Genomic DNA, 22417 nt, shown 5'->3' with positions numbered 1-22417 from the left:
CAGTTAAGCTATTAAGTGGACTTGAGTTCTTATCTTACCCACAGCTCTAAGGATAAAAAGGAATTCCCCAAGTGTATGTATACTACAGCTAATGATGTTCACAACTCAAATAACACCATTAATGAATATAGATCTGTATGAATAGTTAATATCAAGGTTTACCCCTGAATCTTAAACTGAGTATTAACATTGAACACAAATCAAAAATCTAGTTAGAAACATTTTATTTAAATGTGCCAAATAAAAACCCACATTTTCAGACCATAGGATGTTAATACATTCAACAAAAATTTATATTATCTTACTGCTGTGAATTTACAGAGTAATAATCCAGATCCATTTTGATTAGATGGTTGAAATACCCTTCCTAGGTTACACTTTACAGACATCACAAATCCCTTATAATAATGTAAACAAAATAATTTTTCCCTAAAAGGTGAACTTGAGAACTTCAGTCCACTCTTTCAGGACTTGCACTTCTTCGTGGACTTCCTGATGGGGAACGACTAAAAAGAAAAACAATTAAGTTTGGAACTGATTAGTATCTACTAAAATTTACTGTTATGTACATATCAGGACAAAACTCAATTTCAGTAAACTCCTAGGTGGCCAAAAGTAATATATAGCAGAGATCTAAAAACTACCTAAAAGATTTACATACAAATCCTTTGTCCCTGCTTAAGATTAGGCTTCACAGCCTCCTTGCTAAAACCACAAGTTAAAGAAAACTAGTATTTGAATTCTGGGGTTTTGATCATTAAGTAGCAAGTAAGTAGTAAGATAATGCTTTAGCTCTAAGATTTCAACCTACAATTTTTTTTTCCCTCATGTGGGTACTTCATTTATCTATTGTCCCACATGGAGGAAAAAGCTCATGTTTAACGTGAAATTCTACACTTAAAGGTTTACAGGACTAAGCCTCTTAATAATCATCCTAAGGTTTTGTGACTAAATATCCAAACATTAATCTCAACTTGAAGCGGGAAAAGCAATCATTTAAGAAACTTAGTAACTAACAAGAATATATATATATACATATATATATATAGCACCAATTCTCCAAAGAGCTCAAAGCCTGCAAAGCAAGCAGTAAGCAAACAAACTCTGCAGAGGCCATACTTGACAGTTAAGATTTGGCAACAAATTATTTAGCTTACCTTCTTTTTGGAGATGGAGATCTGGACTTTGATCGGCTGTCAAAACATGAGAAATTCTATTAAGAAAAGTACTACCAAATACCTTTCTTATAATCACAGTATCATGAAATGAACCCCCAGGTTGCACTGAGCTTAATATTAAAAGGTCAGGCTGCAGTTCAACTGAAAGAGAGCCTACCAGTTTTTGCTAACAAAAGCCAATCTTCCAACAACTGTTCTTCATAAAATGAGTGAACTACTTTATTGTATCATGATTAATTTTTACACTATACTTCAAGCACAATGACCTCAGAATGCTTTTTTCCATGCACCTATCAGTTCTAACAAGGCCTCTTAATATAACCCCAAAGTCACAAACTTCTCTCTATAGCTTGACATTTTCTTGTCCAGGAAGTCAGTCAGAATAGGCCATGTACAAACCAAGTTCTAATGTTTGGTTTACTAGTAAGATTCTGTGTTTCCACGAACACCTAGGTTCTGAGTTTACACTTGAGATTTCAACAATTCAAAACACTTTGAACTCTTTGGATATTGGTGCCATATAACTAGAAGAGTATTAATCAGATTTTTACCCTACCTGCTTCTTGGTCGTGAAAGAGACCTAGATCTTGATCTTGACCTCGACCGGGATCTTAACAGAAAGAAAAACGGCATTGTTAGTTCAGAGGAGTAACGTCCTTCAACACCTACTACTGAGCACTACGTTAGGTAAACTAAGAACAGAGAAGCTAAAATTAGGCAAGACACAGGGCGCCTGGCTGGCTGAATCAGGAGAGCATGCAACTCTTGATCTCAAGGTTGGGAGTTCGAGCCCCACGCTGGGTGAAGAGATTACCTAAAAAATGTTTAATTTAGTACTTAAAAAAAAAAACCCAAAAGACTAAGCAAGACACAACTCTTAACTTACATCGGCCTAAGACTGAACAAATGATTACACTTTCAACAAGCTCGCAATATCAAAATAAAGAAGCACCGGCACTTCAATTACTTGTTTCTACCATACTCAGTGAGCTAGGTTGTCACAGTTCCTGTACAACATTCTTAAACAGTATATAGTATCCAAGAGAAAGAAAAGGTTTTAAGACTGGTATCGTTTGGTTTAGTTGTAGATCTCAAAACCAAATTCAACATTACACAGACCCCTAAACTGAGATTTCAATTCTTCAGGTAATAACCTCAATGAAAAGTCACAAATGAGTTAAGACTTTATTCTTAGATCATCAACAAGCTTTCGTGGTTCAGGACCACTTGTCACACAAACTAAACCACAGCCTCTGACATACACACATTAGAGTCCTGCAATCAAATTAATGCATTCATTCATCTAGAGTCCAGAGCTTTCTGGAGTGGACCACAAGTTTCAGAATCCCCGCATTTTACAGATCTTGTGCTATTATCGAACAGCACTAACTCACAATGGCATACACTACTAGTGACTTGACCGTAGTATTTGTCAACTCCTTATATTCTATAAAATCTTACCCATTTAATTTTTTTGATTTATGTATTTTTTTCCCCATTTTTTTTAATGCTTATTTGTGAAACAGAGAGACAGCACAAGCAGGGATGGGGCAGAGAATCTGAAGCAGGCTCCAGGCTCTGAGCTGTCAGCAGAGTCCCACATGGGGCTCAAACCCACGAACCTTGAGATCACAACCTGAGTCTGAAGTCAGATACTTAACCGACTGAGCCACCCAGGCACCTGAATCTTACCCATTTCTGCACCTAATTTAAAGGCCTTCTACAAAAGGAGTCAAAAAACCCCTAAGGTTTCTAATTTGATTTTTAATTTCTTACATTTTAGCGTGTATGTGGTTAAATAAGCCATATCCACCCACATGTACACAACTACTACCCTAAACAACTTCCCAGTCTCAAATTCACCCGCTCATTCCAAATAGGAGAAATTTAGGTCTCAACTTGCTTCTAAGTCTACCCCTGGTTCTAATGGGCCTCCAGCAGAAATCAAGCAACTATCACCTTTAAGAAGCACTGGAATGACTTGACAATTTGTGCTTTGGACCCTCCTCTACCATGGCCTCTCAAACAAGCCTCTAAAAATCTTTGATTGGTCTTTTCTTGATCTGTACAATTAGGATAATATCCATTTAGATGCAAGTCATGTACAAATTCAACTTTTAGAAATCAAAGTATTTTCTGATGCAAACCACTTCATTTATGTCTTTAAGATAGTCTTAAAGTGCAGTCATTAAGACGTGACAAACCAAATACAAATAAGGGAAAGAAAGTGTTACATACTGGAAATACCTCGATCCTTTTATAGAACCAGACCTAGATCGTCTGAGTGAAGCTGATCTTGATCTCCGAAGAGACACAGACCTTGATCTTCGTGGAGATGCTGATCTTGACCTAAGAAATAAATCAAAGCTTAAGTCTTATGTCCAATTAAAGTTTATCAGTTGTTAAAACTTGAGTTAGATAATATTTCTCACCTCCTTCCCCTGCTCCTGCTGCGTGAGCGAGAGTATCGCCTACCTCTGGATCTCGAATGTGATCTAGACCGTGACCTATTTTATTAAGTTAGGAAAAAAAAGAATGTCAGATGATAACTCGTTTTGAGAGTTTGTGTGCCTCTGCTGAAACCAAATCTCAAACTATTTAAATTTAGTGTCTCATTTGGAAATAAACTCTGGGCCTATTAGTTTTTTTTTTAACTACCTAAAAAAAGATTTGTTAAAAGCTGAATTACATTTTAGAATTACATAATATAAAACACTGTAATGTGTATTTAAAATAAACCTTGCAAGTTTGCAGGTCGACCCTCTTTGGCCCATGGTCTAGTAGATCTAGACGATCTAGAAGTATCTATAGCCGATCGCTGCATCTAGATGTTTTCTTCAATCTAACGACGATCAAACTGACAGCCAAATGAGCCAGGTGAGGCTTGATTGACGCAAGAAGATTTTTCTAGTTGGGAATGTGGTCAATCTGGTGTTCCTCTTTCTAAACCGGAGGGGGCCCCAATTGTAAGCCAAATTTACTGTTACGGCGATCACCGTCTCAAATTTTCTGCCCTTTAAAGAATAAGGTGAAGCTAGGTGTAGATGACTCGAGGGGATCTGGCCTCTTATGCTGATCACCTCAAGGTCTAGGAGGATCTTAATTGTCGGATTTGCAAGGCGCCTCAGCATGATATCATAAGGCTCGTGACATTCTGAATCAAGGCGACTGACTCAAACGAAGAAACCTGAAAGGTTTTGACCAGGTTGATTATTAATATATTAGCATTTGTTTAATTAAACAAAAACTGTAAAATACACCTGTACAATTAACATTCAAGTTTATAGAAAAATACTAGTTTCTGCCTTGCTAATAAAAAAATTACTGATTAACAAGTATACCAACCATTCCTGTATTAAAATAAATACCTGCTTCTCCTCCGCCGGCTATAACGATGACAATCATAAGCATAATGTCCCTTTTCGCCACATTCATAGCATCTATCATTGGGATCAAAGGGACGGCGGGCTGGTGGTCTATCAAAACGAGACCTCCGAGGCATGCCTGTTGATAATTCAACTCTCACTCGGGAACCACAAATCACCCTATAAAAAAAAGGCAACAAATTTCTAATGCTAAAGAAAATACAAGTGACTTCTAGATTTAGAAATTTCCACTCTTTAACCTCAGAAGCTTCAGTTCTCTTTATAAACCCTTCCGACTCCAACTTTGCTCCCCCTTCTCAAGTATGTAGAATTAGGATTAACTATTTAGCTAGCTCGCTACCCAGCCCACAGGAATATTCTAATAAAGGCTGAGTTTCATGACCAACATCTTACTTACTTCCCATCCAGGCCTCGCACTGCATCTTCTGCATCTCTGGGATCTTCAAATTCCACAAAGGCAAATCCTGGAGGATTTCTCGCAATCCACACAGTTCTTAAGGGACCATAATAACTGAAAGCCCTTTCTAACTCTCCTTTGCCGGCACCGGTTCCCAGATTACCAACATACACCTTGGTTTCTGTTTAAAAACGCAAATACAAGAACGCACGTTATGCAAAATTTTGCCTAAGTTTGAGTGAACTCTTTGTCCCAAACAGGCCAACCTTAAGACTGTACAATGCATGTTTATTTAATGCTCTATCAAGGATTTAGTCTTAAAACCAGGAATGCTCATAAATTTCCGGAAAGCTAGGCGTAAGGCAAAGTTCTTAACATTCAAACGGGGAGACGACCTCCAAAACACAAGCAGACACGTGGTAGGATATTCCGCGGCGTGGGGCGGGCTCCGCCCCCGCCCCGCCCCCGGGTCCCGGCAGCCCCGGGCGCGCGGGGAGCGCGCGGGCCGGCAGCGTCGGCGGCGGGCGGGCCCGGGCTGGGGCCGGACCAGGAGAGCTGGGCTGCACCGGCTCTCGTCCTCCGCGGCAACAGCCCCAGGCGCTGGCTCGCCCAGGACTCCAGCTCCCCGCCCCAGAGCCATAAACCGCGCTCGAAAGAGCTAAAAGAGAAAAGAAAGCAGCCGCCAGACGAAAAGATTAGGTCTCCATTCCCACTCCACAACTCGACCGATTGTCTGACGAGAATGCGCAGCTCGAAGCTGCCACACTTTTGTCCAGTCTGAAATTCACCCTCGGTTTTACAGTTGGGACCAGATCTGTCTGCTAAAGTGGCGGGAAAGCGCCAAGGAAATGCGCCACCATGCTCGTCAATGTGCGCAAAATGGCAGCCGAGGGAGGGGGGGTGGGGGGCAGGCGGGCGGCTCGAAGAAGGGCAACAGGAAAACAGTAATCGTGGGCCTGCCTTGGGCTGTGGTGGAAGACGAAAACGCCCAAGAATACGGAACCCACCACAGACCTCCACCCGCCATCCCCAGGCTGCCTTCGACACCCCGCCCCCGCTGCCTCCGGCTTCGTATGGTGTGCGCCGAAGCCGCCATTACGCACGCGGAATAACCGTCTCCCAACCGCCGCGCCAACCCCACGGCCTCGCAATACTCACTATAGTCACAGCAACGTCCCTTACCGGGCCCTGGCCTCTTACCTCCTCCATAACGCCCGTAACGCGACATGATGACTGGCCCGCGAGCTCTGCTCTTTTAGCTCGCAGTGCCCAAGGAATGAGTAATACAAAAGCCACAAGACCAGACCAGTCGCCAACGGTCCCAGCGGCACTACGAGGAAGAGCTGAGTTCGCGCTTATATATGCGGCGGCTGGGTCTCTCTGCGCATGCGTCAGTTCGACGTTCTGCGCGGCACAAAGGAGCAGGGCGGAAACAGTAGAGAAGCCGCGCGGAGGGAACTGATGAAGCTAAGAAGCTGGGTCGGGCGGAGGGATACGTTTCCATGGGAACGCCAGATCTAGCCAGTAAACCCTCGGACTTCCCCGCGGTGTCCCGCCCCCTCCTCTCCCCCTTTTCCTGTACCCTCCTCATTTTCCTTCCTTTCTCCCTCCCTTCTTTCCCCGTACTAGGGACCCCCAACTCTAGCAATCTTACTGTAGGTACCTCTAAGACCGGCGTTATGAAAGGCTGTAAAATTTAACCGCTGATGTTGCAGCTGTCGCCGCCTTTCTGCTGGGGGACCTGGCCTAAACTGCTGCCCAGTCATCTTTGAGGCTCATCAGAGGTAATCGGGAGTTTGGCCAGGGTGAGAACTCCAATGAACCCCGCCATTCTGTGTAGTGGTCTCTGCACCATGGGCCTCAAAAAGGAGTGGCGCCCCCAGGGACTGCACCGACCCCTCCAGCCCCTTCAGAACCAATTTTCATCAACACGGTCCGAGTTCTTGGAGTCTGGGGGACAAAGGAATGGAGTACTTTGTTTTATTTTCCGGTGATACTGAAATTGTGCAAAAGCCCTAAATCCTTAAAGCGTTCTAGCTAGTGGCAGTTATGAAATTATTTGCATTTGAAGCACACAGTTATTTGTGCTTCCTTTCTAGTGCTTTCTGCTTTGTATTATAGTATCACATCTCATCGACTAATACTCATTTCCTGAGCACTGAGACATTGTTAAATTGTCTTTGACTAATAAGCCTTGCTGCTCAGCCACTCTCTCCATAAAATAAATGTAAACCTTTTCTTTAGATAGAATCACTGAGAAATCAAATTTGATTTGATTTTTTATTTTTATTAAGTAATATACAATGTTACATTAGTTTAACGTGTACAACATAGTGTTTGAACAATTCGTTATAGTAAGTACTCCATGTTCACCATTAGTGACCATCTGTCACACAACTTTATTGCAATATTACTATACTTCCTATGCTGTATTTTTCAGTTTTGATTTTATACAATGTATCTGCCAAACAGATTCAACTTCTTTTTCACCAGCCACACAAACACACACACAAAAGACAATTCATCATGAATATTTGGAATATATGAGTTGGTTTGGTTCACATGAAAGATGAAATCCTTAGGTATTTGTAGTTTTATGTTTCTCATTTGAAACTTAATGTGATGTATATAGGTATGTGGTACAGAGTACAGGAGAAAGGAGATTTAGTTGGTGAATAAAGTATGGATCCTCTTCTGATAATGCTACAAATTCATATATTTTTTTCAGACTTCTCAAATTATGGAAAGTGTATACATTGCAAGAAAATTCTAGCAAGAAAATAGAAGTTCTATAAAATATGTTACAGTTGTTCTCTCTTAGTCTCCTTGATCTTTGTTATCTACTTAACGGGCAGGGTTCTTCTCAAAGGATTAAATGATAAAGATCTTTTTATATATCCCTGAAAGACATTATCAATCCTGTCAAGCCTCACTAATTTGACTTTCTTTTATTAAGAATTTATGAAAATTGTTGTGGGGCAAACTGTAGGTAACTTATTGAAAGATAGTACTTATTATACTATTAGGCCTCAGTAAATAGTTTTTGTTCTGAATACCAAGTCTGCTGTACTAAAGAGAATTTTTAAAGTAATGGTATAAAAATAAGAAAAGCAACAATTTTCCAACTTAAACTGCTTTCAAGCACATTAAAGGAAAAGGGGTAAACCCAGACTGGCTTGCCTGCCTCTCTAGGTGCTTTGATAAGCTAATTGCATGTTATTTATCTCTATTAAAGGAGGGCCAGTTCTAGGCTGGGTTTGCTATCCTAGGCACCATGAAAAAACAATAGTCCCTCATAGAATTTCCACACACTATTATACTGAACACTCACTCTGACACATAACCAGTTCTTCTCACTAAAGATCAATCCAAATCAGGGAGATACTATTGTATGGAGTACTTCTATTCCTACTGATTTCTTTTGAAATCAGTTTCAGCCATATAAATTTTGCCTATAGGATTGTGTGTTAAATTAGGATGACGTTCCCAGATTTAACTGGAATATGAAAGCTACTTAATTCAATGAATATTCTAAGATTTCCTAATATGCAATTTTGAGTAATGCTTAACATGTTACTGTTGTTAAAAACTGATTATGTTATTAGTTTAGGAAAGGGTGAGTTCATTCTTAATTCTTTTACAGCAGCTTTCAAAATTTATCTGCTTTTTCTAGATTCAGTTTTTCCAGAAAAGCATTAAAGAAAAAGTTAACTCTATCATATTTTCTTCTCCATTTTAGTTTCACTTTTAAATCATTGCCACTATTTTAGCTTGCATGTGGAAACCTTAAAACAAAAACAAGTTTAGACCTTTTGTACATGTACTATTTTTAATATAAAGAAATAGTCTGTACTTACAAACACTAGTCTTTTAATATGTATTCATGGATGTGCTGTAAATTTATGTACTGTGGGTCAGTCCAAAGATCTGTATTCAAGTACAACTTTCTTTTCTTTTTTCAACATTTCATAATCTTCAGTTCTGTCTAGGATGCTCTTACGAAATTCTAGGAAGGAAAACTCCTCAGAGGCATGTTTATAATTCTTTCATATTGTATAAAGAAATTAACTTTTCATTAGCTAAGTACTGAACTACAGTCAGTACTGAAATATGGAGATGGGGTAGGGAGAGCAACAGTTAAAGAACGCTAGTGCCTTGATCAACTTCAAGGAATGAAGAGCAAAAATGTGATGCAAGAGTGCTCCCCTGATACAAATAATACCTAAATGCGTAGTTTAGGAGTATAAAACAATCTAGGAAAAATGAGGCTTTCTGAGGAATGCCTGATTGTATTAAAAAGTGTGAAACTATAAAACCATCCAACCCTAACCAGTTGTGTCAATTAAGTTGCTCCTTCTCTAAAGAAGGATTAATGAAACTAATTAATGGTCAGCTTGTTGTCTTAACTAGGAAGAGCTAGACTAGTGTGGACAGAGTCGAGCAATTCATTCAGCACAGATAGGAGAGAACCTGTGTTATCAGCCAGCTCCCAGTTGTATTTAAAGATGCTCAAGACCATTGACTTCCCTTATTTAATATTTGGATACTGACCTTCTAGTCCCTGGAAATGAATATTCTCTACTGTAAAACAATAAAAATGATTTTTGTTCACGAATCTTTTCCTTAAGACAGGCGGTGGGTGTAGTGATGAAGAGGAGGAGCTCCGTGGAGTGTGCCAGAGTTGGGTTTGAAGCCGGGCTCCACTATTGGTTAGCTGCCTAGCCTTGAGTAAGTAGCTAATCTCCGCCCACTTCAGCCTCCTCATCTGCAAAATAGGCTTTGATAGTAGTGGCCCATCTCAGAGAGTTGTTAGACGTAGACAAGGTAAATCAGGCAAATAACATTGCCCACTGTCTAGCACATATTGAGTGCTCAAGAAATGTTAGGAGGAGAAGGGGGAGGAGGAGAGAGAGGAGCGGTGGTTTGATTAACCTTTGTCAGTTGCTCAAAGTTTGATATGACTTGGGTGCATTGGCAAAACTGAAGTTTTATTTGGGCAAAGCTGGGGAGAAGACCCTGAAATATGGTGACCAGCCTTACGTAGCCACTCCGAAGACATCTTTGTCTCTTCACTTACCGACCTCTAAGTGGAATTGTCACTTTTCTACTTTGACCCTGTCCACAGAGACAAAAACAATCTGACGCATATAAGAAGCAACAACTCAGAAGAAGAAATTTTCTTCATGAAAAGTATATCTACAGGAATCCGAAAATCAAATGCTGAAACCTTCTTAAAGGTTCTACGCAAGAGCATTTGTCTGTGGAATGGGGAGATAACGTATTCATGAGCAATGGGGAGATTGTTGCTTTTTATTACAAAGTTTAGTCTTTGCAGCTAATTTCTATAAGATTAAGTACACCTTTTTTTAAAAAGGCAAGTAGAAAACCTATTCTCAAGCCAGTGACAAATGGGTACATACACTGCAACTCAAATAGACGAGTTTAGACTGCATATGAAAGAAATGGTTTGGAACACAGAGAAACAGGAGGAATTGTATTAAATCATTAGTCTAACCACTTCATTTTTCAAATGAGACTAAGACCAAGAATTGTAGCATGGCGAATGCAGTGGTTCCCAAATCTTCCCACAAGGACTGTCAGAACTTTGATAAAAATATCTCCCAATTCCAGAAAAATTGGAAATATTGCCAACCACTCTTTCCTGAAAAAGCCATCTTTTATTCAGTGACTATGTCTTTCTTACTCTTTTAAATGTTCCTCTTCGCATTTTTTTTTTTTTAACATTTATTTATTTTTGGGACAGAGAGAGACAGAGCATGAACAGGGGAGGGGCAGAGAGAGAGGGAGACACAGAATCGGAAACAGGCTCCAGACTCTGAGCCATCAGCCCAGAGCCTGACGCGGGGCTCGAACTCACGGACCGCGAGATCGTGACCTGGCTGAAGTCAGACGCTTAACTGACTGCGCCACCCAGGCGCCCCCTCTTAGCATTTTTTAAAAAAATTTTTTAACGTTTATTTTTGAGACAGAGACAGAGCATGAACGGGGGAGGGTCAGAGAGAGGGAGACACAGAATCTGAAACAGGCTTCAGGCTCTGAGCTGTCAGCACAGAGCCCGACGCAGGGCTCGAACCCACGGACCGCGAGATCATGACCTGAGCCGAAGTCGGCCGCTTAACCGACTGAGCCACCCAGGAGCCTCCGCATTTTTTTTTTAATGAAAGGATGCTAAGTAATTTTTTTAAATCTCATGTCTTCTTTTTTAATTTTATTTGTTTGTTTATGTGTTTATTGTAATCTCTATGCCCAACGTGGAGCTTGAACTCAAGCCCCAAAATCAAGAGTCACATGCTTCTCTGACTGAACCAGCCGGGCCCCCCTCTCATGTTTTCTCTCTTTCTTTAAGTTTATTAATTTATTTTGAGAGAGAGTATATGTGAGCAGGGGAGGGGCAGAGAGAGAAGGAGAGAGAGAGAGAGAGAGAGAATATCCCAAGCAGGCTCTGCGCTGTCAGCATAGAGCCCAGCACAGGGCTTGAACTCACAAACCATGAGATCATGACCTGAGCTGAAACCAAGAGTCAGATGCTTAACCCAGTGAGTCACCCAGATGCCTCTCATGTTTTCTCGATAGAAAAATGTTTGTGCCCTCCATCCCCCAGTATTTCTCAGATCTACCTAGTTCTCAAAGTCCAAGAGTCTGGAATTGCTAGTTAAGAACAAAGAATGACAGGGCACTTGGCTGGCTCAGTAAGTAGAGCATGTGACTCTTGATCTCAGGGTCTTGAATTCAAGCCTCATGTTGGGCATAGAGCTTACTTTAAAAAAAAATGACTTCACTCAATAAAAAATAAATTAAAAGAAAAAAACAAGAAAAAAACCACAAAGAAGAAGAAAAACATCTATCCTAAATGCAAATTAAAACAACATGCTATTTTTGTCAGGAGTGCAGTGAAATTGGCAGTTATACACATCAGAATGTGAAGTAATACAATATATCTGAGGGTCAGTTTGGCAATATGTTGTTTCCTTTCTTTAATAAAGCACATTTATAGCCTACACACACACACACACACATACACACACACACAAACTTTAGAATATATAGAATTTCATTCTTTCAAAATATCCTTTAACTTTTCACTAATTCAGATATAACACTTATAATTAGTATAGAAGTTTTATTTATTTATTTATTTATTTATTTATTCATTTTTAATTTTAACTAGACTTCACGCCCAATGTGGGGCTTAAACTCAGGGACCCTGAGATCAAGAGTTGCGTGCTCTACCAACTGAGCCAACTGGACACCCCAATTAGTGTATAATTTTGATATAGTACTGAATATGTTAGCCTGCGTGTTCTTCCTTTGGAAAAACAGTCTCCAGCAATTTGCAAATCATTGGTGTAGAGTATAATTCCCCACAGTCCGTGATCACTTCTCAGCCTGAGTTTACAGCCATATTCCAGCATAAATATGGTGAAGTGGCAAAAGTGTTGAATTGGGAAGTCCGACAACATACGTTCTCATCTTTATTATTAACTAATCATGTTATCCTAGATCTGTCACAAACTTTCTGGGCATCATTTTTCTCTCATATCAAAAGAGAGCTCTAGCCCCCAAATATCTTACTAAACGTTAGTATTCATTAAGCATTTACTATGTGCCAGGCACTATACTAAGTATTTATATTTATTAACTCTTTTTTTTTTCACTTTACAAATAAAACACAAACTGCTCATTTTGGGACAAACCTCTGCCGCTTTCCTTATGCTATTCTTATCCTTTAATATTAATATTCCTTGAGGGGTGCCTCAAGGGTGGCTCAGTCCATTAAGCATCCGACTTGGGCTCAGGTCATGATCTCACGGTTCATGGTTTGAGCCCCACATTGGGCTCTCTGCTGACAGCTCAGAGCCTGGAGCCTGCTTCGGATTCTGTCTCTCTCTCTCTCTGCCCCTCTCCCACTCATGCTCTGTCTCTCAAGAATGAATAAACTTAAAAATATATATATATATTAATATTCCTTGATTGTTCCTACAAACAATCCTACCTATGAAAGTCCTACTCGTAGTTTGTTTATTAAAAAAATTTTTTTAAACATTTATTTATTATTGAAAGACAGACACAAAGTGTGAGCAGGGTAGGGGTAGAGAGAGGGGGAGACATAGAATCTGAAGTAGGCTCCAGGCTCCGAGCTGTCAGCACAGAGCACGATGCAGGGCTCGAACTCATAAACTGCAAGATCGTGACCTGAGCCGAAGTCATTGGCCCAACCAACTGAGCCACCCAGGGGCCCCACCTACTCATACTTTAAAAACGTAACTTAAATGTATCACTTCCTAGAATCAGGAAAATTAAGTGATTTGCCCAAGGTCATCCAGCTACCTCTTTCATGAATACAGCCTGAGTTAATGAAAAGAGCAATGACCTGGGATTCAAAACATTTGAAATTGAATCCTGTCTCTGCAATTTACTACTTGGTTCCAGAAAAATCACATAAATGCTTTATACATTCATTGTCTCATTTGTATTCATTCATAATATACGTTCAAGGATACTTTGAAAAATGATTCAAAGCTAATAATCATAATACCATTCAAATTTTTGAATTATTTTGGACAGCAGGTTGTATATTCTGTATTTAGTTCAATTATTCCATTGGATCACATGGATAAGATTATTATCCATGTAAGGGTACCTGGCTGGCTCAGTCAGTAGAACATGTGATTCAATCTTGGAGTCATGAGTTCAAGGCCCACATTGGCCATGGAGCCTACTTAAAAACAAAAAACAAAAAAACCCCACAAACCACAAAAATATTATCCATATGATATTAAATTGAAAATGTAAAAACTTTCTTAAATTATAAAAATAATTTACTTATGTTGTAGAAAATGGAAAATACAGAAAAGCAGAATGAAAAAAAATCCAATCTTTTGAAAAACAGAAGTTAGCTCATGCTGTACTGTTGACAATGACTGTGAGGTCTGCAGTCCCACTACCTAGGTTTGAATCCTGTTCCTACACTTACCAACTATGATTTGGGGCAGGCCACTTAACTTCACTTGGACTCAGTTTCCTCATGCATAAAAGAGAAATGACAGTAATACCCACCTCATACCGTTGTGAGAATTACATGAGATAAAGCCTGCAAAACTATTACAAGCTTTTTTCCCCGATTATAAGTAATATGTTGATTGTAGAAATTATATAAAATAGGAAAAAGCACAAATACCAGGCTATGAATTGTGTGAGGGCAGGGCCCAAATCTACCTCATTAACTACTGTATGCTAGTTCCTAGCATAGTCTTTATCATATAGTAGGTACTCAATATTTATTGAATGTTGGTAAGTAAAGAATATAAATGTTATCCATAATGCCACCACTCTGATATCACCATTATTAATAATCTGGAATTTATAGTTTCAGTTTTTACCTATGCATATATCACCTCTTTGAAAAAAAATTACATAGTTTTGCAAATAGTACATGTTATGGTTAACTTTATGTGTCAACATGACTGGTCCACACAGATGCCCAGAATTTGGTCAGACACTATTCTGGGCGTGTCTGTGAGGGTGTTTGGATGAGATTAACATTTGAATCAGTAGACTGAGTAAAGCAGATTGCCTCCCCTAATGTGGGTGGGTCTCATCCAATCAATTGAAGGCCTGAATGGAACAAAAGGCTGAGCAAGAAGGAATTTCTCCTATGTGACTGCCTGAGCCAGGACATCAGTCTTTTCCTGTTTTATGACTCTAACTGAAAAATTAGCTCTCCTTGGATTTTGAGCCTGCCAGCTTTCAGATTAGGATTTATACCATTGGCTCCTGGGCTTCAGTTTGCCTTTTACAAATCTTGGGACTTCTCAGCCTCCAGAATTGTATGAGCCAGTTCCTTGTTTTATATATAATTTTATATATATCTGGTATTGGTTATGTTTCTCCGGAGAACCCCAACCAATATAGTGCATTACACCATAAACAATTTGCCAAGTCATTAAATACTCCACAACATTATAGTATTGGCACAGTATTCCATTTCATCAATATCCTCTCTTGTAAGAAATTTAGATTATTTTCACTTTTTGTATTATAAATAATGTTGAAGTGTATATAACTTTTATAGATATTTATGTACATCCCTGATAATTTCTTTAGGATAATTCCATAAGTGAAATTGTTGGGTCAAAGAGTATAAAAAGGGGGGCCTGGGTAGCTCAGTCGATTAAGCATCTGACTGGATTTTGGCATAGGTTACGATCTCACAGTTCATGGGTTTGAGTCCCATGTTGGGCTCTGCACTGACAGCACTGACCTGCTTGGGATTCTCTCTCCCTCTCTCTGCTCCTCTTCCCCTCAAAATAAATAAATAAACATTTAAAAAAGAAGTATAAAAAAATATTAAAGCTTTTAAAACATGTTGCCAAATAGCTCTCCAAAATGGTTGTAGCATTTATATACCCACCAAGAAGTCCACAAAAGTACTTGGTTCTCTGCACCTTCATTAACACTGGATGAATTTTTTTAATCTGCCAAATTTCATTTTTAAGATGGGTATATAATTTTTTAATTTGTATTTTATTATTTACAATGAGATTCAACATTATGCTAATTGGCAATTCATTTATACCCTTTGCTGATTTTTCTGATGGGGTGCTTTTTCTTAGTTGAGTTTTAGGAACTCTTACTATATTAAGGATATCAATTCTTTTTTTTTTTTTTTTTTTTTTAACGTTTATTTATTTTTGAGACAGAGAGAGATAGAGCATGAACTGGGGAGGATCAGAGAGAGGGAGACACAGAATCTGAAACAGGCTCCAGGCTCTGAGCTGTCAGCACAGAGCCCGACGCAGGGCTCGAACTCACGGACCGCGAGATCATGACCCAAGCCGAAGTCGGACGCTTAACCGACTGAACCACCCAGGCGCCCCTCTTTTTTTTTTTTTTTTTTAATGTTTATTTATTTTTGAGAGAGAGAGAGCACAAGTGAGGGAGGGCCAGAGAGAGAGACACGCACAGAATCTGAAGCAGGCTCCAGGCTCTGAGCTGTCAGCACAGAGCCCAACGCTGGGCTCGAACCCGTGGACCACAAGGTCATGACCTGAACTGAAGTCACTCAGCTGAAGACACTCAACCCACTGAGCCACCCAGGCGCCCCAGGACATCAATTCTTTGTAGTATTCACTGTTACATGTTTCTGAGTCTCATAGTTTTAACAGTTACATGGTTACTTCGTTTTAGATTTGTCTTAGTGTATGTAAATTGAAAACTGTCCTAGCCATTCAACAAATGCTAATTTTGGGGCGCCTGGGTGGCTCAGTCGGTTAAGTGTCTGACTTTGGCCCAAGTCGTGATCTCACAGTTTGTGAATTCGAGCCCCACATCAGGCTCTGTGCTGACAGCTCAGAGCCTGGAGCCTGCTTCAGATTCTGTGACTCCCTCACTCTCTGTCCTTCCCCCACTTGCACTCTGTATATCAAAAATAAATAAACATTAAAAAAAATTTTTTTAATGCTAATTTAGTTTAATGATTGAGTGCCAATCATTGTACTTGGTGATGAAGATAGATATACATGATGCAAAAAGAAGACATATTTAAAAAAAAATTATATATATATAATATATAGCAAGTGCTAGGATAGAGGTAAGCACAAGACATCATGGGAACACATAGAATGTTCACTTATCTTAGACTGAAAGAAGAGATCAAGAGACTTTCACATCATCTACATCTCTGCTCAAATGTGACGTTATCGGGGAGGCCTTCCCTGACTGCCCTACATAAAATACCAAGTACCTCACACCCCATCACTCTCTAAATTCCTCATTCTGTCTTAATCTGGTTTACTCTTCTTTACAGCAAAAATCAACTGCTGACATGTTATTTATTCCTTTGTTTATTGTTTTCCATGGGAGCCAGGTCTTTGTTTTGTTCACTGCTGTATCCCCAGCACTAAGAACAGTGCTTGGTATTATAGAAGGAGCTCAATTCAGTCTGTATTGAATGAATGACAGAAAGGAAGTCTCTTGTATTTAGTGCAAGAGGTTATTCTCATCTTATCCAAGGCTACTCCTTCCTGCACTTGTGCTCTGTGCATCCCCCTCTGCTTTCTTTTCATTGAATTGTTCCTTTCTGTACCTTCAGCCTCTCCCACTCAAGCCCCCTACTTGACTGATCTTCCTGGCTTAGTATTACTGTTCCCTAATCCATTCTCACTAGATTGATCCATTTTTTATTATTTTTTAAGATTTTATTTTTAAGTTATCTCTACACCCAATGCAGGGCTCAAGTTTACAACCCTGAGATCAAGAGTTGCATGATCTACCAACTGAGCCAGCCAGGCGCCCCACTAGATTGATCCTTTTAAATTTTTTTTTCAACGTTTATTTATTTTTGGGACAGAGAGAGACAGAGCATGAACGGGGGAGGGGCAGAGAGAGAGGGAGACACAGAATCGGAAACAGGCTCCAGGCTCTGAGCCATCAGCCCAGAGCCTGACGCGGGGCTCGAACTCCCGGACCGGGAGATTGTGACCTGGCTGAAGTCGGACGCTTAACCGACTGCGCCACCCAGGCGCCCCTAGATTGATCCTTTTAAAAGTAGACAAGCAGATGGGGTGCCTGGGGGACTTAGTTGGCTAAGCATCCAACTTTGGCTCAAGTCATGATCTCACAGTTTGTGAGTTCGAGCCCTGCATTGGGCTCTGTGATGACAGCTCGGAGCCTGGAGCCTGCTTCATATTCTGTGTGTCCCTCTCTCTTTGCCCTTCCCCCACTCATGCTCTGTCTGTCTCAAAAATAAATAAACATTAAAAAAATTTTTTTTAAAGTAGACAAGCAGAGGTGCCACTGGCTCAGTCTTAATTCTGGCTCAGGTCATGATCTCACACTTGGTGAGATTAGAGCCCCATGTGGGGCCCACCATCGAGCCCCACATCGGGCTTTGCACTGAAGGTGCAGGGATTCTCTCCCTACTTCTCTGTGTCTCCCCTGCATGCATGTGTGTGCTCTGGGGTTTGCTCTCTCTCTCCCTCTCTCTCTCTCTCTCTCTCTCTCTCTCTCAAGATAAATAAAACTTAAAAAAATAAAGGATACATTTTTTAAAAAGTAGACAAGCAGACAGGTAAAGACATTTCAGGTAGAACATTTTAGGCAAAAGAGTGATAGGAGGATGACTCCACCTCTATCACCAAAAGCTGTGGGACTCCCACACACAGCAGTCTACATCCCACACCTCATTTAAAACAGTTTGAAAAACAAAATAAAAAATAATTTGGCAAGCACCTGCTACGTGCCAGACTATGGGGTTGGGGGGCAGTGTATAGAATAATACTGAGTATTGAGTATTTCCTATGTATGCCAGGTACTGTCCTGACCACTTTAAATATATTAAATTACTTAATCCTGCCAACCACTCTTTGGTAGAAGTACTATTATTCCCTATTTGCACGTGAGGAAACAGAGGCACAGTGAGGCCAAGCAAATGGCAGAATCAGGATTCAAACCTAAGCAGTCTAACTTCACAGTCTGTGCATTTGACCATGCTAGTAACAAGCCTTGTTAAAGAATGTCCAGGGTGATTTGGAAGATGAAAGGTACTGCATTCAGTAAGTAGATCTGACAGGGTTTTGGAGGGGGTAAAAAAAGAGAGAGAGAGAGATTAATGTGGATGATAGTATCAACCATCTAGAGAGGGAATACAAGAGTTGGAGGAGGAAGAGATGGCCTGTTAGGGACCAATAAATAACATCCCTTTTCCTGCCTGAGTTCAGAACCAATGGGATCCAGATGCAGGAGTCAGGCAGAAGGACACCAAAACATGACCTTTTTGATTAAGTTGATCGTTACTGTGATTTCAGACGTGATGGGCTGCCAAGTGGGCTCGCTGATGCTTTACCCCCTAATTAAACAGATTTGCCCACCTGGTCCCAGGCGCAGCTGGAGAGCAGAAAAGACAGGCTTCCTGGTTTTTGGTTTCAGACTTTGAACAGGCCAATTCCAGAAGGAGGAATTCAGAAGGCATAGCGCAACACTGGTCCGGGTTCTTTTATCTGTTCCCAGTCAGAAGTCAGCCCAGAGTATTCCTCTAGCAGAAAAGTCCCCTTATGAGAACATCAAGAACAAGGAGTTTGGGGGGGAAGGGTAGGTGAAATAGGGAGAGGTTAGTGAAAAAAAATACAAAATTTCAGTTATAAGATGAATAAGGTCTGAGGATCTAATATATAACATGGTGACTAAGTCGGTAACACTGTTTTATATAAGTGAAATTTGCTGAGAGTAGAAAAATGTTCTCATTTCCCCCAAACCATCATGTTACATGCTTTCATTATCTTCCAGTTTTGTCAGTTATACCTCAATAAAACTGAGGGGGAAAAAATAGGGAGTGTGTCAGCTATAGTCAAACATGTTTCTTTTAAAGGGAAGGAGCCTTCCTCCGTTAACATTTCTGAAAATGTGTATTATCGACACAAGAACTCTTTTTGTTTGCAAATGATTTGCTTCACATGTTTTCTATATATTACAAATGATTTGAACTTTTCAGAAGTACTTCTTCTAGGTAAATAAATTATCTTCACCCCCCCCCCCCTTTGTCTGGCATAGATGAGAATATCCTAATGCTACACCCACACTATTAGTTTGTCTGCCTCGGTTGTAGCAGTGACACTTCGGCCCGTGGAAGAAGTGAGCCCAGTCGGGAGAGCAGGAGCTACCCTCACTGCAGCCACATCGCTCCCCTTCAAATATTTCCCGTCTCAAAGTAGGGAAGCAAAGATGTCCGTTACTGTAAGTAAAAGAGAAAATGATAAAGGGAATGACTTGACATCATGTGTCCTGAGTAAGACAGAAGGTGACGAGGAAAAGTTTGAAGATGCCTATGAAATGATCCCTGTGGCCACAACCATGAACCTAAAATCTTCCCTGGAAGAGTGCACAACTGGATTGTATTTATTTCTAAATAACAGATTCTCAGATGCCATAAGTCTCATTCATCCATGGTCGAAAACCAGCATATACCATGCTCTAATCTATAATATCCTTATGGTTGTCAAGGCCGTTTTGACTTTTGATCCACAGGATATACAGACCGGAATGGCTACTGCAAAGGAAGCTTTGAAAACCTGTAACAATTTCCGAAGAAAGTCTAGGATGATGAATTTTTCTCATCTCGTGAGTAAACAGGGAATAAAGACTATCAAAGAGGAGGAACTGCATGCTGAAGTCTGCTACGCGGAGTGTTTGATTCTGAAATCCACTGTCACATTTATACAGGATGACAGTATGCTTGGTTTTCTTAAATGTGCAATCAACATCGGGTTAAGTTACCAAATATACAAAGACTGCCAACAGGTATTAACACAGATGCCTAACAACCACAGCAAAACCTACAGACACCTGGTTGAAGGAGTAAAATTTGGACTTGGAGCATTCAATCTGCTATTATCACTTGTGCCACCAAAGACACTTAAACTACTCAATATTGTTGGATATTTTGGTGATAGAGAGGTAGGCTTGACTCTGCTTCACGAGAGTGCATCCAAATCCCATATAAATAATATCTTAAGTGTTTTGACTCTAGTCTTTTATTACACGTACATCTATGTAGCTATTGGTGCTGAAAAGGGTCACAGTTCTGCTGTAGAGGATCTCTTCCTGATCTACCTCCAGAAATTTCCAAACTGTGTCATACTTAAATTTTTTCAGGCACGTTTTAGTATGCTGAAAGGAAATTTTGAAAATGCCCGGTTAATATTAGAGGAGTGCATTTTTATTCAAAATGAATGGAAGCAGGTTCATCACCTCTGTTACTGGGAGCTCATGTGGTGCCACATCTTTCTGCGGAATTGGAAGCAGGCTCACCACTACGCTGATCTACTGTCTCGTAACAGCAGGTGGTCTAAGGCAATATACATGTACAGTAAAGCTATGCTACTCTCCTTGCTCCCTTCAGATTCTGTGAAATCAGTGAGTGAGGACATAAGCTCTCTCTTCTTGAAAGTGGATAGGCTGAGAATCAAAATTTTGGGAACTTCTGTGCCAATAGAAAAGTTCATCGCTGAGAAGGGGCAGCGCTACGGCACCACCACAGGCTGGTTTACAGCACAGCCCATTCTGGAGTTCATTTACGCCTGGAGTGGTTTCCGAGTCATGAGCAAAAAACTAGACCTTATTTCAAGCTGGCTGTCGATAATTGATAAAGGAGAAGACCTCTTACGAAAAAATCCAAATACCGAGTATGGCACAGATGACATAAGTCTGTTAAATTTGCTGAAAGGTCTGTGCCTGAAACATTTGGGCAGATATTCAATGGCTGAGTGTTACTTTAATCGTGTCCTTCAGAAGGAGAAATTGTTAAAATATGACCACTATTTGGTGCCATATACTTACTACGAACTAGGAATTCTCTACTATCTAAAAGGAGATTATGACAGTGCAACAAAAAACCTAGACAACATAAAAAACTACAAAGACTATTCCATGGAAGCTCGATTACAGTTTAGGGCTCACATAGCCCTTGAACAAATAGCTAAAGAAAAGTGATGGTTTTGACACAAAGCATGGTTTTGTTTATGATGCGTGAAGTAGCTGCAACCAGCAAGAAAACAGGTAGAAAAATCATTTCTTTGTGGAAGAAATCCAAGAAGAGACAGCTGCTAAGAATCTGATCAGTAACAAGTAAGAAAGGGATTGGCCATTACTTTTCCCTCTTTCCTTCTCCATACTTATAAAATGCAGTGTCTTAGACTGGCAAATGGAGTGATGCCCATTCTTGAAAAAGAAAAGGCAAAGGATGTATAGTTGACCGTTGAACAACACGGGGATTATGGGCGCTGACCACACGCAGTCAAAAATCTACGTATAACTTTGGACATCCCCCAAATTTAACCGCTAATAGCCTACTGTTGACCAGAAGCCCTGCCAATAACATAAACATATACTTTACAGGGCTGTACCATATCAAACAAAAAATCCAGATGTAAGTGAACCCGCACAGTTCAAACCCATGTTGTCCAAGGGTCAGCTGTACATTATAAAGTAAACCCTCCCTTGGAGCGCATGGGTGGCTCAGTTGGTTAAGCGTCCAACTTCAGCTCAGGTCATGATCTCATAGTTTGTGAGTTTGAGCCCCACGTCAGGCTCTGTGCTGACAGCTCAGAGCCTGGAGCCCGCTTTGGATTCTGTGTCTCCCCGTCTCTCTGCCCCTACCCTGCTCATGCTCTGTCTCTCAATAATAAAAGTTAAAAATTAAAAAAAAAAAAGTAAACCCCCTCTCTTATATGTTATGAATTTCTCAATTACATTAGATAACATTTTCAAAAACTCAAAAAGCATTTTTTAACCTCTCACTAGATAATGCATACAACTTGCAAATAAAATATGAAAAGTAGCTACACTGGGAATCCCAGTGCCTTATACATGTTTTTACACTCAAAAGAAAGAAAAAAACATTTAAGGTCTTTACTGACATTTCAAAACAATGATGCACTGAA

General features: G+C 40.2%; 2 protein-coding genes across 10 annotated transcripts; one reads left to right on the top strand and one right to left on the bottom strand.

Annotated features, from left to right (window-relative positions):
* Nucleotides 1–207: 207 nt before the first annotated feature.
* Nucleotides 208–6316, bottom strand: SRSF7 (serine and arginine rich splicing factor 7). 4 transcript variants are annotated; one of them, XM_047853393.1, is made up of 8 exons: nt 6162–6316; nt 4962–5142; nt 4547–4723; nt 3611–3685; nt 3417–3527; nt 1735–1788; nt 1158–1193; nt 208–506 (listed from the first exon to the last, which is right to left on the bottom strand). In XM_047853393.1, exons 1-8 carry the CDS (start codon nt 6187–6189, stop codon nt 452–454), a joined length of 717 nt encoding a protein of 238 aa, XP_047709349.1. In that variant the 5' UTR covers nt 6190–6316; the 3' UTR covers nt 208–451. The 4 variants fall into 4 exon arrangements, with proteins under 4 accessions (XP_047709349.1, XP_047709350.1, XP_047709351.1 ...); XM_047853394.1 differs by having other exon boundaries at nt 3426–3527; XM_047853395.1 differs by lacking the exon at nt 1158–1193.
* Nucleotides 6317–6383: 67 nt separating this feature from the next.
* On the top strand, nt 6384–22028 carry LOC125162407 (tetratricopeptide repeat protein 39B-like). Of its 6 annotated transcripts, none has more exons than XR_007151031.1 (3): nt 6384–6745; nt 9590–9689; nt 10087–10728. XR_007151031.1 is itself a non-coding variant. In XM_047853389.1 (3 exons), the coding sequence occupies exon 3, from the start codon at nt 19701–19703 to the stop codon at nt 21465–21467; it is 1767 nt and encodes a 588-aa protein (XP_047709345.1). In that variant the 5' UTR covers nt 6384–6745; nt 9594–9689; nt 19530–19700; the 3' UTR covers nt 21468–22028. The 6 variants fall into 6 exon arrangements, 5 of the variants coding, with proteins under 5 accessions (XP_047709345.1, XP_047709344.1, XP_047709346.1 ...); XM_047853389.1 differs by lacking the exon at nt 10087–10728 and adding an exon at nt 19530–22028 and having other exon boundaries at nt 9594–9689; XM_047853388.1 differs by lacking the exon at nt 10087–10728 and adding an exon at nt 19530–22028.
* The last annotated feature ends 389 nt before the right edge of the window (nt 22029–22417 follow it).

Source organism: Prionailurus viverrinus, chromosome A3, assembly GCF_022837055.1.
Source record: "Prionailurus viverrinus isolate Anna chromosome A3, UM_Priviv_1.0, whole genome shotgun sequence".
Lineage (NCBI taxonomy): Eukaryota > Metazoa > Chordata > Mammalia > Carnivora > Felidae > Prionailurus > Prionailurus viverrinus.
This window is presented reverse-complemented; position numbering and strand designations above follow the sequence as displayed.

Coding starts and splice junctions, on each gene's coding strand:
- SRSF7 (XM_047853393.1), bottom strand. CDS start 6,189: ATGTCGCGTTACGGGCGTTATGGAGGAG. Junction 4,724..4,961: donor GTGCGAGGCCTGGATGGGAA/GTAAGTAAGATG, acceptor TTTTTTTTATAG/GGTGATTTGTGGTTCCCGAG. Junction 1,194..1,734: donor CTTTCACGACCAAGAAGCAG/GTAGGGTAAAAA, acceptor ATGTTTTGACAG/CCGATCAAAGTCCAGATCTC.
- LOC125162407 (XM_047853392.1), top strand. CDS start 19,701: ATGTCCGTTACTGTAAGTAAAAGAGAAAATGATAAAGGGAATGACTTG.